The 18,577-nt window shown below is 36.7% G+C and overlaps 1 protein-coding gene across 2 annotated transcripts in view; it reads right to left on the reverse strand.

Annotated features, from left to right (window-relative positions):
• Positions 1-18,577, reverse strand: part of SLC35F1 (solute carrier family 35 member F1) — a 229,517-nt gene that overhangs the window by 111,529 nt on the left and 99,411 nt on the right. For both annotated transcript variants that reach the window (XM_087718571.1, XM_087718570.1), the window contains exon 2: positions 5,375-5,550. In XM_087718571.1, coding sequence (XP_087574697.1) covers positions 5,375-5,550 — 176 coding nt within the window. The remainder of the gene's footprint in view (positions 1-5,374; positions 5,551-18,577) is intronic.

Raw genomic sequence — 18,577 nt, forward strand, 5'->3', positions numbered from 1 at the left:
ATAACAATACACCGGAAAGGGTAAAACAAAAAAAAAAGGCATCACAAACAGATGCTTTGAAAGATGCAAACAGTATGCTTTTAAAGACAGCTTTTTATTACAGCATCCCATGGGAATGGAGGCTTTAAAAAGACCTTGTGAAACAATACCAGGATTTTCCCCAGAGTTGTGACTTTTGTTAACCTTTGAAAGTTTGCTTCACACTCTGTGAAAAAGGTGTTAGCTAGATACCAAGAATATCTTCTTCTCACTCTAAAGATAGACCACTTTGACTTTCCACAGCTGCTTTTTCAGTGGCTCCAAACAAATGTTGTGATCCACAATGTGATGGGGACATGATTTTCAATCTTCACATGAAAATCTGCATCTTGGAAATGAGATTCTTTGGTGAAACAACCTGAAAATCAGACATGTTTTTAAATTGAACCTGAGATTATTCAAATTTAACTGAATTAAAATTAAATTAAAAAGAACTAAATATTGATAAAATAATTATTTTATAATTTTACCCTATATCCCTGGAAAGTAGAGCTTGCAAACAGAAAGAAACATGGTGGTTTTTATTTAGCTTAGCAGAGCAGCTATACAGTATCTCATAATTTGGCTAGAGGAAAGTCAGAATGCAATTCTCCTTAAGGCAAGGGTGAGTTGATCACTGATAAGTAATCAAAGGCAGAGTAGAGCAGAAGAAAATGCCTCACAACTAAAGGGCGGGTCACCAATTAGTATTGAATTAAATGTCTAAGAAGATTCTCAGTCATCCAGGTCATGGTTGTCCCAAAGGTGCTTTTTTCAAGAGGCAACTGGACTTTCTGGTTTTTCTTTGAAGACATTTCACTGCTCATCCAAGAAGCTTCTTCACTCTGACTGGATGATGGGGAATGGAATTGAATATTGAATTAAATGCACGGTCTTAAATAGTTGCATAGAATTGAAACCTCAAAGATCTTTGGTAGATAAATGGCTTTTTTTTTTTTTTAGTCTTTTGGAGAACGTGTGAAACCTCCCCCCACCCTTTTTTATACAGCTGTCTCTGGAAAGGAAATTGAAATGATGCTGTTTCTTTACTAAGGACATTGGTTGACTATCGCTTCTCACCTAGATATCTGACAGAAGATATACTTAAAACTAGATGTCACTCTGAGATTTCTTCAAATGCCAGTAGGGGGAAAAAAGGATTTGATTTCTCTGTAGTCCAAGACGAACAGTTTTTTAAAAATGAAAATAGATGAAAGTTTAGAGGATTGCTCAAAAGTTCTCCAAAAAAGGAAAACACCTCTAGACAATATTGGACGTGAAAACAGGATGAAAACAATTAAAGAAAATAAAAAGCAAAAATAAATTCCGTATTCTCTTTTTATGTCGTTTTTTAATTTTTGTATTATTTATATATATCAATGCATAAATAGTGTGATGCCTGGGTATCATACATTTCAATAAAAATAAACATAATATTATTACTCACAATCATTACATTTCATTTTCATTCAGCCATGATAATAACAAATATATTCTTTCATTACATAATCACTTATTGTTTAATTTTAATCTTTCACTGTGAACCATATTTCTATACTTAGATCATTATCACACTACATAAAAACAAATCAGTTATCCAATTTATATAATTCTAATATTCATACACATCATTAAAATACTTTCATGACATATTTTTACTGTACGTTCCCTTTCTTTTCCCTTTATCCCACATCTTTTGCCCGCATCTAAATTTTTAATCTTTTTTTGGGGTTGCCTCCCATACATTTCTTTTAAGTCTTTTATTTCATCTACCTTTAAATCTGTATATTGACTATACCTTCTAGCTTCCTGTTCCCTCTCCATCTTTTCACACTGTCTGGTTTTAAAGCTATCTGGTCTAACTCCTTTTTCTTTTCAGTTATCTTCCATGTTTCTCCCATTCCCTTTCACATCTTTTTTTTTAAAAAATCCTTCTGTTTGAATCACTTATTCACTATCAATTTTAATGATATCTTCTTATTGTTATCTTCTTCTTCTTGATTTCTCAGTTCTTCTGTCTCCTCTGCTTCTTCTGGTCACTCCCTTGTTTCCTCATTGTCCTGGTTTTACTCGTTGTTCCTTGTATTATATTTTCCAGTTTTTGATCTATACGATCAAATATTTCCATAAGAATTCAGAATTCTCATTTAACTCTATGTATGAGCCAAAAGATGACTCTTGATTTGATAAATATTGTAAATATTACGAAGTTATGCCACTTATATTGTATATCAAACAAAACAGCAAACAGTAAAGATTATACTCCCATAGGTGCAAATATCTCTACGTGGATAAGTAGCATTCATTTGATCACATAATGCTAAGCCATTGAAAGTTTGCTCCACACCACATTTGGTTTGGAAATCTGCCGAAAAGTGATTTTCTGATAAAATGTATCTTTAATCCACACTTGTTAACATATGGATAAGTAATGAGCCAAAAAAAAAAACCCAGAGATGAGGGTTTATTATCCCTTTGTTGGGTAAACAGCAACTAGGATGGTCTCTGGACCTTGCAATGGTACTTCCACTTGGTCTTTCCAGGCACTCACCATTTAACTTGGTGTGAATAGCAGCAGGAGTTTTCAAGAGATTTCCCTTGTTTCTCTTCTTCACTGTTTTGTGGCTTGGGAAAGAAGATGGATGGAATGCTGAAGGGAAGAGTAGAGGTAAACTACTGCCTCAGCCCATTTTGTTGAAATTAATAAATTGATAAATTGATTTGCACTTAGTCAACAAGCAAAATCCTTATTGCTAACTCTGTAGGTCCACCTCTGTGCTATACCAGTGAGATCTAGGTAGTGTAAGCTATATATCTCACGTGTAAAGGATCATCCTTTAAATTTAGACTGGTAAGATCTTACAGCTACTTGTTATTCAATGTGAAAGGCAAATACTTTTTGTAACAATTATAACAATCTATCCTATTGGTGTTATAGAGCCAGACAAAAGGAACAGAATGGAAACTAACATTAATTTATCTACTGGAAATTAACCAGAGTAAGAAAGGAAGTGTTGATTGCTTATACTTAGACAACATAGAGACGGAAGCATCTGCAAATTCTTGGAAGAAAAACATAAATAATTCACAAAAGCCAAATGCTAAACTATATTAAAATGAGTTCCAACAAATAGCAAGATAACATTTTGCTTATGCACTCCACTGTTCTTTCCTTGTGTTGTAGTAAAATCAGTTACAGATAACCGTGAATTGCCAAAATATAGTGCTATTTACCTTGGATTACATAAAAAAGACCAGGAAATTCTAGGTAATTAAGTATGTGGACCAAGAGGTTAAGCAAGCTCTGCCAATAGTATGTTTTTCCCCCCCTTTGGAGGAATTATTCTTTTAACCAGGGTGCCAGGGTTGTATGTGGTAGTGGTTGTGGGTATTGCCCAGAATCACTTAGGCTCTATAAATTATTTAAATAAATTAACCCAGGTTGTTTTGTTCTAATGTAATGGTGTGTCCTTTTTTCCCAGTTCCTTGGAATTCTGTGACATAACTCATAAATGATCAATTTAATATCATTAACTTGAAGGGCTTGATTAAGTATAATTACAAAGATAATTCCTTCTGTAAGTGTTTTTCTGGTGAGACCGGTCTATCTGGTCAACCCAAATATGGGATGGAGCCTACTGCTTCCATTTTCACCTTTCAGCTGCAATCCAGGAGCCTTTGCAGGCAGTTGCTTCCGCAACAACTATTTTGTGTTAAATTTAAATGTACTGTCAAAGAAATAAAGGGAGACTAGTATAGCTATTTCAAGCTTTTTAGTCTCATCAGCTAGCCATACCCTTCTGGGTTTTTTCTTGTTCTGTATTTTTGCTTTCTGTCACGTACCATTTGGCAGCAAACTGGTAGCTATGAGGTCCTAGACCCACAATTTTGAAGGGGCACAGTTGGCTTAAGGTTCTGTGCTCATGTGCATTTCTGCTCTTAGCAGAAACTAGGTTTTCATACATGCTTCATTCTTACTGCCTGTTCTTCATATATAAGGAGGTGCTTTTGAGGTTTATGGGACACAATGGTAGTATGAAATAGGACAAAGAAGGCTACAGAAGATATGTAGATTAATATCAAGTAATGCTGTAATAATATTGCAAAACCCCAGTGATATAATACTAAATCACAGTGGATATAAAAATATTTATATTTCTCTAAGAGACAGAAAACACATTAAAGAGAGAGAGAGAGAGAAATCATAAATAGAAAAAAAGATAGATGATGATGATGATAATAGATGGATGGATGGATGGATGGATGGATGGATGGATGGAGGATGGATGATGGATGATGGATGATGGATGATGGATGATGGATGATGGATGATGGATGATGGATGATGATGATGGATGATGGATGATGGATGATGGATGATAGAGGGGGGAGGGGGAGGGAGAGGGAGGAGAGAGGGACAGGGAGAGGGGGGAGGGAGAGAGAGCGGAAAGGGAGAGAGTTTGATTCAAGTATGCGAAGATGAAAGCCTGGCTTGCCTTGAAGAAGTTCCCATAAATAGAATCCCCTCCCAATTCCAGTCTTTCTCATCTCTTGTTGCAGTTCCCACATTATACTAGATGTGCTCCTTAGACCATCAAGAATGTTGGGAAAAAGAGGAAAATCCATGCACATAAAATTTTATTTACTCATGTTAGACTCCAAATGAAACTATTTCCCTTATTTATCAGGAAATCAAAGAAATCAATCTCATCATTTCAGTTATCATTCTAGACTTAACCTCTTGAGCAATCATTTATTTATTTATTTATTTATCGCTTGTATAAGGGGCTGAGAAACAGGTACCTTGCTCTGTACCAAATGAATGATCCATTGGGATCCCCGTATCAAAACAACTTACTTTATGTGCGGCCAGAACCTGAAAATAACATTTAACACAGCAGAGTACTTAAACAAAATGGTACAGTTGAGATCTGCATACGTGGGACTGATTGGGGTAGATGGTAAGGGTGACACCGAAATATAATTTTATGTCATTCTATTCTATTTTACATATTCATGTATTAAGTTGTATTGTATCTTATCCTATAACTATTGTATTTTACCCTACCATAAAATAATTTACATTGTTTGTATAGGATTCTATTGGTGAAATGTGTTCGAACAACTTTATGCCAGCAAAACATGTAACGGTGATTTAGAACCTTGGTAATTATTAACTTATTCCTGAATGAAAGAACGCATCATTTTATTGCCTTTAAAAATTCAACTCTAGTTATATTATAGAATGATTTGTTACATAATAAGACCAAAATTGGCAAAAAGGAAAAAAATGAGGCCCTGTACAATTTCAGGAATTGATATAATAACCCATCTAAAGGCAGCATACCCCACTTACCTTGTCTAACAGCTAATGTTGTGGTGTAGACCAAAAATAGGAGAATGTAGTTCAGAAAGCTCTGAAAGACAGGCGTGTTGGCATGAAAGTCATCTGACAAATACTTGCTGGTTAGGCTAATACCACAGATCAGCAGGGATAAGACTTGACCCAAAGCAACAGATAACAGGAGCTCCCTAAAAGAAACAAGACAGAGAAACCAGCTTGTTAGAACAGCCAAAGATGCCATTGGTAGAATGATTACTTTCCTCCCTTTCTTGGCCCCCCTCAAACAGGGGTGTCAAACTCAAGGTCCGGGACCTGAATCTGGCCCATGGGGTGCTTAGATCTGGCCCGCGGGGCCACCCTGGAAACAGCAAAGTGCCTCTTTCAGAGAAAATGAAGAAAACAGAGCTTGGGAGGGCTGCCATTTTTGCTAGCAGAGGGTTGCAGGAGACCGTAGCAGCTGAAAATGGAACTCATGAGCCCGTTTTCATTGGAAGAGAAAACCACAGGTGCCCCCAACATGAGTGAAGTCGAGCTGGCAATGCTCACCCTGGCTGCCTGAGGTCAAACACAACCCTGATGTGGCCCTCAATGAAATTGAGTTTGACACCTCTGCCCTAAAAGCAATTAGCGGGAAAAGGAAGAGAAGACTTCTCTTTCTTTTTACTCATAAAACAGCATGAAGCCTATATTAAACGTCCTTACATAAATAGAAAAATGGCAGCATGATCACAAAACTGAATCTAACCAATGGAACTCATGATAGCAATGTTTTACAAACTTCTCAAAGTAGACCTTGGAAAGTGAGAATGCTGAGCACACACATACATATTAAACATGCAACAAAAATAAACTGAAGATTTACTGGTGAAATAAGCTGGACATTTATTGTTATATGACAGTTTTCTGGGTGTAGCTTAGATTTCCTGTGTTGATTAATGATTATCAAGAGCTGATGAAAAATTAAACAGCTGTGACATGACATGAATGAAAAATGAATCATTTTTCTCAGGGCCATGTGATCAGAAAAGTCAACACAGGATTTATCTTAACTTTTTAAAGAATACATACACAGAGACATCTGCTCAATCTAGAAGCTTCATCCTGGTAACAAAGTGTGTACATCTTTTGTGCAATGTCCTGAGACATGAAGTAGTCTTCATTGCAACATCACAAAGAATACCCATGTAAAATGTATATCCCATTATTCTGCCAATGGACTGAGATTTAATATTAGAAAAATGCACCTCAAATACACAATTTTTAATCTAATGGATCATCAATTATATTCCCCAGAAAATTGCATCTCAGTAGATTTAAAGGGAATGTTTCAAACTAAGGTTGTATTTGACACACGAGAGAGAGAGAGAGAGAGAGAGAGAGAGAGAGAGAGGGAGGGAGGGAGGGAGGGAGGGAGGGAGGGAGGGAGGGAGGGAGGGGGAGAGAGAGGGAGAGAGAGAGAGAATATCTCAGGTAAATCCTCTGTATTTTCTTCCATGCAGAGATAAAATACTATGTTGCTTGATAATGTAATTGTTGCATGATTAAAATTCACAGAAAAGAGCTTTATATTTTGGTTCTGTCGGTCTTGTCCTCCACAATGTTTATTGTTTCATCAGAACCTTGACAGGTTCCTTTTACTAAAATTCAACTGTTTGCCACTCTACTTCATTTGTTCATTTACAGGGACCTCAAGTGACTTACAGGTTGCTAGGCCTTGGCTACATAGATCCTCAACTCTGTGTTCATTGGGAGCAAAACCTTAACTCTTGAAGACTATCTCCCCCAGTCACTGGAACATCTGGCTGAAAACTATGGAAGTTCTCTTCTAACACATCAGAATGGTGCCAGCCTGCAAAAACAGCTTTGTAGAACTAATACTGATAGGACAACCCAGTGACAAATGTGAAATACTTTGCTTTTCATATCTGTGAGATACAGAATTTGAGTATATCTTTAAACAACAATTAGAGTTTTCACTCTCTAATCCCCAGAGTCAATTTTAATCCAACCTATGATCATCTTCATCACTGCCAATCTCAGAATAAAACAAACACCACATCAGGCAATCAATGCACCCTCCCAGCTGAGCAACAGAATGAGACAAATAGCAGAATTGAACCATTATCCATCTCGGTAACCATGGTTGGTGTTATGAAAAGTAACTGAATTCAGGGAACTTACCAACCCATCAATTACCAGCCATGTGCTCAATTTAAAGTGGCATGATGGTAGGGCAAAATTTCTGCAGGGTAAAAAGAGACTGTAAGGCAAAGTAAAGAAAGATTTTACACCAACAGCAAAAGAATCTCTCTACATGTACTCATCAACAGAACTTTAATGCTTGGATGGGAAAAGTACACTTTTGTCAAAGTTAAACTAGCTAAACTACCATATGGGTGCAGAGCTAAACATGAATGTGGTAGACATCACACATGGAGCTGCCCTTAGTTCCACACTATAAGTAGTACTCATTTAATGACCATAAACATTAGCTTTGTTTTAACAAGGAAGCTTATGTTCCTTGACAATATGTTCCTTGGGGGAGTTTTCCATAATTTTTTCTTTCATCCTTTCTTAACCAAGTTTTTAGTAGGTGAGATTTTATGCAGAAACGGTATTTGAAGCAATGAAGAATTAGTTGAAGCTTCAAACTTGATACAAAGGCCATTAAACTCATAAGATTTACCAAGTATCGATTGCATTTTCTCACTGTGATTTTAACAACTGGTGAGATAGCTTCAATCACCAATTTCTGACAGTGACATACAGAGGTGTTGAAACTGACATGTCCCCTGATGGCTAGATTCTAAATGAATTATACTGCTTAAAAACTGCTTGCCTCCCATAACTATTTCTTAAACACAGCTATTTCGGAAGCAAGATACAAAATATAGATAAAGCAGGTGTGTATAGTGCTTCAAGACAAAAGGAGAACAAAACGCAATATTAAATCTATAAATCATTTCCAAATTGCCAAACTGAACAAACAATTCTTTGCATTAACCACACCTTACATTCCTATTGATATTCCTCAGAATTAATACTGAGGAAAATAAATTAAGCAACCGCAAAATTAAATTTAACAAGGTCTAAAGATAAGCTTGGAATTCACAGGAAATATGGTTCTTCAATTTTAGATACAAGTTAAGAAAACAATGGTTCCAGTTCATCGGTTTTCCCTCAGGCAGTGAGATAAATCTTTCCCATACAGGCTGGCTTTCAGTACAGAGAGACAGTTTTTGACAATCTGGTAAATTTATTACAGGCTTGCCACATTGGGGTGGGGTGGCGGGAGAAACAGTCTTAGTAAATGGTAAAGACACACACACACACACACATACACACACATACACACAGAGCTGGACTCATTTTCCTTCTTTTAATAGAATTTTAAATTGCAGGGTGTTTGAATGAGTTTATGTTTTGGGGAAATAAGAAGCTCAAACAAAAGATAGGAAGACACTTGATATTTCCAAAGCCTCACTGCAAAAATATTTCCCTGAGCTATGGAACTAAGTCCAGTGTCAATATTCAGATGTTGGAGCTTATTGGAGCCAGTTAATATACCTCAAGATTCATCCTTTAAACCAGAAGTCTCCCACATGCTCCTTTTGGGCACATTTACGCCAGCAGAGATTTTCCCTGGCAGCACCACATTCTGATCTCATCTCACTTTTGATATTAAAGATAATTTTAAAAATGGGAAGCTAGCATACTGGCAAAATAAGGTGCCAGGGACCAACGTCATTTTTAATTCTAGCAATGCCTCAAGGCTCAAAATAGGCTCTTTCTTTCAAAAGTAAAAATGATGCATGATTGGAAAGCGTTGAAACGTTAAGGATAGGTCTCCGTTGAACACTCTGAATACATACTTACATACATACATACATACATACAAACATACATACATACATACATACACGCATATATACATACATATACATTTTATATATGTAAAATAGAAAAGAATAGAAAAGAAGGGACCTGGTGGCTCAGTGACTAAGACGTTGAGCTTGTTGATCAGAAAGGACAGCAGTTCGGCGGTTTGAATCCCTAATCCCTAATAGTGAGCTCCTGTTACTTGTCCCAGCTTCTGCCAACCTAGCAGTTCGAAAGCATGTAAAAATGCAAGTAGAAAAATAGGAACCACCTTCGGTGGGAAGGTAACAGTGTTCCATGTGCCTTTGGCATTTAGTCATGCCGGTCACATGACTACGGAGAGGTCTTCGGACAGTGCTGACTCTTTGGCTTTGAAACAGAGATGAGCACTGCCCCCTAGAGTCAGGAACAACTAGCATATATATACCTTTATACATTTTAGCCTTTTTAAAAAAAAATAAAGTTTTATTTTGTATAGTAGTATAATCAAATATTGGTATCTTGATACATTTGTCTTTATTGCTGTTCATTTTTTATTTTTCATATATTATTGCTCTTTATATTTTCTTCTTGTATATTGTGACATTTGTCCTAACATTTTTTTTTATCCTTCTTGTTCCACTCATATTTTCCACTCATGAAATACTAAGTAGACAACTTTGTATGGACACTAACTATGTCCTCCATAAAGATCACTTTATGAATAGAGAGATCCTAGTGGTAGCCAACTGATGACTGCATTGATCAACTGTTCTCAAAACTCAGACTTCCCAGGCTGATGAGGTTATCTACTTTTCTTATCTACCTTAAAATAACAGGTTGCCAGAAGTAGGATTTGATGTAAATGCCAATCAGAGGGCCTGATGAATCAATATAGATTTTGTAGCATATAAATTGGATAAACAAGAAATGAACTTCAGATATTGCCAGACAGATCTATAAGACAGTTGAAGGTTTTAAGATCCATCCCAGTTTAGTCAATACAATTAGATGGATGAATGGACTGATTCAATCTGAACAAGCTTTATACATTTCCTATTTGTTTCGATAATGTCAAGTAGCAGGTAATGACTATCAAATCAACCCTGCTGTTTTGTACTTGAAAAGTGTTCATTCTACAGAAATAACTTCTTTTGTAAAATATTTGGTACAAAGCACAGATCAAAAATGAACTCAGCATGTATTAGTATACAGTACTAATATAGAAAATGACAATGAAAACAGTTACATACAAAAGTTTAGGCATCCATACGTAAACATTATATTTCAGTTAATTGAAGCAATACAACCTTTACATGGTGTGAAGACAATTCTACTGGTGAACAAATACTCTAATAGCAAGAGCACTTAAGATTTATGTACCGCTTCACAGTGCTTCACAACATTCTCTAAGTGGTTTACAGAGTCAGCACATTGGCCTCAACAATCTGGCTCCTCCATTTACTGACCTCAGAAGAACGAAAGGCTGAATCAACCTTGAGCCAGTCAGGATCAAAGGAATCAAAGGCCTGGCAATGTGAGCAGTGTTAGCCTGCAATACTGCACTATAACCACTGTGCCACCACAGCTCGTCTAGCCTTCTAACATCTCTGATTGTGACTCTTGTTTTATCTACTTTCAACAAATGAGCACACTGCTCTAAGCAGTTATCTCAACATTTGAAAATGAAGATAGTTAACTCTTTCAAAGTGAAGAAATTTATAAAGAATTGTTTTTTAATCGAATGCTTAGCAAATGCCCAAACAATTCAATAGGGTGTAAGAAAAAAAAGTGAGTCAGTTCATTGTGTAATGTACAGATGAAACTCGAAAAATTAGAATATTGTGCAAAAGTTCATTTATTTCAGTAATGCAATTTAAAAGATGAAACTAATATATGAGATAAGACTCATTAGATGCAAAGCAAGATAGTTCACGCCATGATTTGTCATAATTGTGATGATTATGGCATACAGCTAATGAAAACCCCAAATCCACCATCTCAGAAAATTAAAATATTACATGCAATCAATAAAACAAGGATTGTACATAGAACAATATTGTACCTCTGAAAAGTATAAGCATGCATATGTACTCAGCACTTGGTTTGGGTCCCTTTTGCAGCAATTACTGCCTCAATGTGGTGTGGCATAGAACCTATCAGCCTGTGGCACTGCTGAGGTGTTATGGAAGACCAGGATGCTTCAATAGCGACCTTCAGCTCTTCTGCATTGTTCGGTCTCATGTCTCTCATCTTTCTTTTGGCAATGCCCCATAGATTCTTTATGGGGTTCAGGTCAAGCGAGTTTGCTGGCCAATCAAGCACAGTAATCCCATGGTCATTGAACCAGGGTTTGGTGCTTTTGGCAGTGTGGGCAGCTGGAAAATGAAGTCAGCATCCCCATAAAGCTCGTCTGCAGAAGTAAGCATGAAGTGCTCCAAAATCTCCTGGTAGACGGCTGCGTTGACCCTGGTCTTAATGAAACCCAGTGGTCCAAAGTCCTGTTGTTCAGTGGTCCAAAGTCCTCTTTTCTGATGAGAGCAACTTTTGCCAAAAGCACCAAAACCAGGTTCAATGACCATGGGATTACTGTGCTTGATTGGCCTCTTCATTCTTCCTCCATACTCTGGGTCCTTGAGATGCAATCTTGTTCTATGTATAATCCTTGTTTTATTGATTAGTTTCACCTTTTAAGTTGCATTACTGAAATAAATGAACTTTTGCACAATATTCTAATTTTTCGAGTTTCACCTGTATTTACTGGTAAATGTAAATCTGTTATGTTAGAGATGTGGATGCAGTAGTTGTGGATGTGAATGTGCACACACTTCTGTACACAGATGATATGTTATTGGCTGAGAGCCGGAATAATTTGCAACAAATATTAGATGAAATGAATGTTGCAACAAGGAATATCAGTCTGAAAATTAATACATTAAAGACCAAGGCAGTTGCAATTCACAGGGAAACTGCAACGAACATTATAAATTATATTTTAAAAGAATGGAAAAGCTAGCCCATATTATATAAAAATGATCAAAAGCTAGCGAGAGATAACTCTCTGTAAGAATATTTATTGAAGTAGAGAAATGGGGATATTTTAAAGTATGCAAATGAAGGTGCAAAAAATAGAGTGGAATTTTTTACAAAGAATGAATGTTTGTCAAAAGATTCTAAAATAGCTGTGTATGTCTCTAGCATAGAATTGGGTATATCAGTAGAAAGTCAATTTATGATTTATGCAATGAGAATAATTTATTGTGATAAAAGACATAGGGTCAAAATAAATGAGTACTGAACAAATATGGACTGAAATACAAGACAGAATACAATAGAAGAACTGCCAGTTTGGTATAGTGGTTAAGGTGCTGGCTGGAAATAAGGAGACAGTGAGTTCTAGTACTGCTTTAGGCATTAAAGCTGGCTGGAAGACTTTTAATAAAGTCTTTAATTAATTATTACTCCAATTAATAAAAATGGGGTAAAAAATCAAAACAATTAACATAAAAATAATTTAAAGTTATTTTATTATACAAAAAGAATAAATGAGGGCTAAATAGCGAAATAAATATATGAAGGTAGACCAAGAGTTAGTGATTGGATGGAGTTGATAAGAGCCTGAAAAAGAGAAAGATGAGAAGTCTGAGAACAAAATACAATATGTGATGTGGTATGATAGACTCAAGGATGATTTGCAAGGTAAGCAAATATGGTGAGCGGTATTAGTGTAAACTATATAGAGTTGTTGTTTATTTTTATCTCAAGCATTATTTGTCACTACTTCTTACTTTTCTATGCTTACTTGGAAAGATAATAGCACATGGGAAACATATTCATTCTCCCAAGTAGCAATAGCAATAGCACTTAGACTTATATGCTGCTTCATAGTGCTCTACATCACTTCTAAGTGGTTTACACAGTCAGCATATTGTACCAACAATCTGGGGTAGGATGGAACTTGAGCCAACCTTTAGCTGGTGAGAAACTGTTGAACTGCTGGCAGCTGGCAATCAGCAGAATTAGCCTGCAGTACTACCTTCCAACCAGTGGTGAAATTCAATATTTTTTACCACCTGTTCTGTGGGTGTAGCTTGGTGGGCGTGGCAGCGGAAGGATATTGCAAAATCTCCATTCCCACCCCACTTCAGGGGAAGGATACTGCAAAATCTCCATTCTCTCCCCATTCTTGGGCGAAGGATATTACAAAATCTCCATTCCCTCCCTACTCTGGGGCCAGCCAGAGGTGGTATTTGCCAGTTCTCTGAACTACTTAAAATTTCTGCTACCGGTTCTCCAGAACCTGTCAGAACCTGCTGAATTTTACCCCTGATTCCAACCACTGTGTCACTACAATCTTATGATATGATATAAGATAATCTGTTGCAAGAGAACAGCATTTTATCTTGTATTTTCTATGTCATTTCAATGCAATTTTTCTGGAAGTGAAACCAACTGAATTCATATATGCTTTGGTCTCCCAATCTTTTCTAATACAGTCAAGGTGTTGAAATGTAATCTGGGCCCTGAATCAACATATGCAGCGAATGATATTCTGGTCATCTCCCCATGCAACAAAAGCCACTGGCAGAACAGATCCTCCACCTTCAGCTCCCAGGTACCTTATAAACTACTCCAATCTCCCATTAAGAGTCTGTCAAATGAGCACTCCAAATATTATCTTTGTATAAAAAATGAAAATTATATGACCATGAAATGTCTGCTTGAAAACTAAGAAATTAGAATCAAAATATTTGTTTCTTGAAATATGTCAAATAGACCTTTGGCTTTTTTAAAATAAAGAAATTGGTAAGTAGTTACTTAAACATTTTTAAAGTATATGGTTTTTGCTAAAACTATTTCAATGATATAGGCCTTTTGTTATAACTTCAGCTTCTCTTCTGATGCATCTGCTTTTCTTGGGAATCCTAATTTACATATACACACACACACACGCTGCTCCTAATGCTAATCTACTTCCCCTGAAAATATAGCATTTGGAAGGCAAGCCAGAAATTTCCCGTCAATTTGTATGCCACACATAAACCATTCTACAAACTTGGTTATAATGTTTAGCTGTTTAGTTGGATTGCTTGATTTACAGTGATGCTTGGGTTTGTGCACTGTTTGAAGTTTCAATATTTCTGTGCAGATACCATAAACACAATATGAAGCAAGACCTTCATTAAACAGCCAACAGCTGTTTTTTTTAAATGTTCACATCTGACAATTTTCCTGAAAGATTTCCCTACTTTTGCTATATTAAATGCTGCTTTTAAAAATTAAAGCCTATTGTAATCATCTCATGAGGGCATTATCCTGTTTTCCCCAAAATAAGCCCTCCCTCAAAAATAAGCCCTCCCTAAAATATTGCAACACAGCAGCAGCCATGAGGTGACCACGCTCACTGCCTCCTACACCTCAACAATAATAAGACCTCCCTGAAAATAAGGCCAAGTGCTTATTTCGGGGGTCAAAAGAAAAGAAGACCCTGTCTTATTTCCAGGGAAACACAGTACTAGGCATAGCTTTTGATTCATATGGGAAGCAATCTGAATTCCCAATTGAGTAGTTTTTAATGTTGTTAAGGAAATTTTCCATAGTGCCAATACCCAGTTCCATCTTGCCATAATAGCTAGTGTTTGTGCCTGATAGCAGGAAGACATGGGGACACATGGAAATGCCCTGAACAATATCATGTCAATAGCTGATTGGGCAAGCCAATTCATTTAGCGAGCCACATCTTTATCATCATCTTTGTTCAATTCTTGATGTTTTTATTAAAGAAGCTCACTTTATTGTTAAGCTTCTCTTCTTATTCATACATTCAAGAAACTCAGATGTATTTTCTGAACCTTGGATCTCACTGCTGACTCCGGTCAAGTCTCTGTCTCTTTGCATTCTCACTGATGTCTGGTAGGATTAAAATAAAGGTGTGAGCATTAAGATTCTTGTGTGAGCATTAAGATTATTGCATCATCATCATCTTCACCATCATCATCTCTTCAGTTTTCATGCTACACTTATTTTGAGTTCTGAATAACTCATTTTACTGGCTTCATACAATGAACTAAATGATCTGGATACATACAGCATACTAAACCAGGAATAGATCAAGTTATGCAAATGTAGGGCTAGTTTTTAACACATCTGGTGAACACAATCATTATCACCTTCTTCTTCCTAAAAACCAGCAAGAGTTTCCAAGGCAAGTATGTGCATTTTCTGTTAATAGTGTCCCCTGCCTCTTTGTCCTTAGAATTTTAGCAGTTTTGCTACACTGTTAAGGCACATAATTATGCCAAACCACTATATTCTACGAGATTTAGTTCCTAGGACAAGCTAGCTCTCTCCAGGTATATTGGAATAAAAATTTCTCAAACTACCAATCAGCATTAGAAGGTTGGGGGTTGTAGTCCCAATACATTTAGAGAACACCATAATGGGAGATAACAGCCATAATGCCTATACCTAGGATTCTAGAGTTATGGTGTAAACCTTGCCAGAAATAAGTCTCAATAGATTCTATGGAATCTCATGGGTAGGATTAGGCAGTTCGGGGTTAAAATAAATTTGAACCTCAGAGGAGGCAGACATCTATGCACAAAACTGACCATAGTTTCCAAATTAAATCAAAATTAGTATTTTAGATATAAATTTGTTTTTGCAAAAATTCTTTAGCTTTTACATTCCAATGCAAATTGTACATACATAACCCAATAGCTACTTCATATTTGCTATTGACTGAAAAGGCAAAAGAAATGTGATAATCAGAAGGAATAAAATCCACACACACAAGATACATATTTTTTTCACTATGATGCAGTTAGCAATTTTTCAGTCACTAATTTCACATAGCCCAAAGAAAGCTTGGTTCTATTATTCACATTGGTAACCTGCTTTCGGAATGGGACAACTCACCATGGCCAATTCGCCATGGGACAACTCGCTGCAGGGCAATTCAATAATTCAATTATTTAAAATAATTTCAAAATATTTTAATTTTTGTCATTCCCATTTCACTTTTTTCCTTTCATTAATGATTCTATTTCACCATTTCTTCAATATTTGTGTTACTCTTGTTCTTGTGCTCACAGCCAACATGTTCTGTGACAAGCTGTCCTGTGGAGAGTTGGCCATGATGAATTGTTTCATGGTGAGTTGGCCATGATGAGTTGGCTGTGGTAAGTGGGCCATGGTGAGTTGCCCACGGCATGTTGGTCATGGTCAGTTGGCCTTGGTCAGTTGGCTATGGCAAGTTGACCATGGTGAGTTGGCCATGGTGAGTTGGCCATGGTGAGTTGCTCATGGCATGTTGGCCATGGTGAGTTGGCCTTGGTCAGTTGGCTATGGCAAGTTGGCCATCGCGAACTGGCCATGGCAAGTTAGCCATGGTGAGATGGCTGTGGCAATTTGGCCATGGTGAGCTGGCTGCAGCAAGTTGACCATGGTGAGTTGGCCATGGTGAGTTGCTCATGGTGTGTTGGCCATGGTGAGTTGGCCTTGGTCAGTTGGCTATGGCAAGTTGGCCATTGTGAACTGGCCATGGCAAGTTAGCCATGGTGAGATGGCTGTGGCAATTTGGCCATGGTGAGCTGGCCGCAACAAGTTGACCATGGCGTGTTGGCCATGGTAAGTTGGCCTTGGTCAGTTAGCTATGGCAAGTTGGTCATGGTGAGTTGGCCATGGTGAGTTGGCCATGGCATGTTGTCCTAAATCCATTCTTCTGTTTTCATACTCTTGGGGTCCAATACATTGGTTGGAATGGAAAAAGACGTTTTGCTTCCTGCGGAGTTCTAAAAGTTGATTGCAAAAATGGTGCCAGAATACACACAAAGTTTAGTATTAATTCTGTAATTCTAAACCACTTCTCATATTTCAAGTAATGAAAATGGTGCCCATGTTTTTTTTAAAAATAAAGAATAATGGCATAACAATATTGCCTAACGATGCTAGATTATATTTTAGTAAGGGAAGTGATTTTTCAGTATTCTTTTCCCTCCAGTGTATATAGGAACAGGAGACCATTTTGCTCAGATGTAAAGCCAACAGATGATGTCATCTTTCAGCATTTTAAAAGGTGACCTTGCATATGTTATTTCTATTTCCTTAAGATGCTATTTGATACACAAAAGAATAACTGAAAAGGATTTTTTTCTCTTCTTCAAACAACGAATAGATCAGTTTCACAGATGGATAAATCTAATTACAATTCAAAATATAGAAGGCCCTCCCTTTCTTTTTCTGTGTGTTGGTGTATTTTTGTATGTATATGGTTTGCCTCTCAAGATTTATGAGTATTACAAGTAAAAGTTTATCCTTATCTATGTGAAAAGTGTTTCTGCTGGAAGACCTACATATTATTAAAGCCTGCCTCTACTTATCCCACCTTAACGTAATGAATAATGCACAACATAATTTGCATCCTGCAATTATTAGGCAAATCTCTCTCCTCGGATTTTTGCAGCAAAAAAGTACATTTTGAATAGTAGGATACCCAGATACTACAACTAACACATTTTAAGCACACAATCAAATTAAACAATATACACTTTTCTTCCTGGAACTGGAAATCAATCAATATATTACCATAGACACGGAATTATAGGCACATCTGGAATTGTACCACAACTCGTGAGAAAGAAAGGAAGGTGCTGTTTTTTTCATTAGCTCGGCATTAAGTTCAGCAATATCTAAAATGATCATGATTTAAAATTCCTGTTATACTTCTTCAAACATTGTTTCTCAATCTTACCAATTTCCAGGTGTGAACTTCAATTCCAAGTATGTGAAATGTACTAGCAAATTCCATGCTTGCTGAGGAATTCTGAGAATTGTAGACTACACTTCACAATGGTGCCAAGAATGAAAAACACTGCCTTAATACCCCCAAAAGGGCTGATCCCCTCCCCAAACTTTTGGAGCATTTACACAGATATCTGCAAAAGTTTAGGGTGCTTATTTTGCTCTTACAAATTCCCCAAGGTTTCTGAAATTTTATTTAATTTTATTTGTCAACTTTAGAGACTATTCATCTCGCTTTCAGAGAGTTTCTGAGATTAACAAGAATCTTTGTACCCTCTTGTTCTTCTATCTGTTAAAAAAAGGCATATATTGTTCTCTAGCAGTAGAGGGTGCTGTAACCCTAAGAAAGATGTTCTACTGTTCAAAGAAAAGGCCGTTTGCAAAGATAATAAAACCAAATTAAAAAATAAAAACAAAACAGGTCCATCCAGATTTGCAGTGCGTTTGTTGGCATCCCACACAAATCCTTGGGATGATGGAACATACTGTATTCCCGTCTTAGAGTATTTATATGGCACCAAGATTTGGCCAGCATGCAATATAAATATATTTACA

This window comes from Thamnophis sirtalis, unplaced genomic scaffold (genome assembly GCF_051295495.1).
Source record: "Thamnophis sirtalis isolate CommonGarterSnake01/CBP01778 unplaced genomic scaffold, rThaSir2_p1.2 scaffold_6, whole genome shotgun sequence".
NCBI classification, from domain to species: domain Eukaryota; kingdom Metazoa; phylum Chordata; class Lepidosauria; order Squamata; family Natricidae; genus Thamnophis; species Thamnophis sirtalis.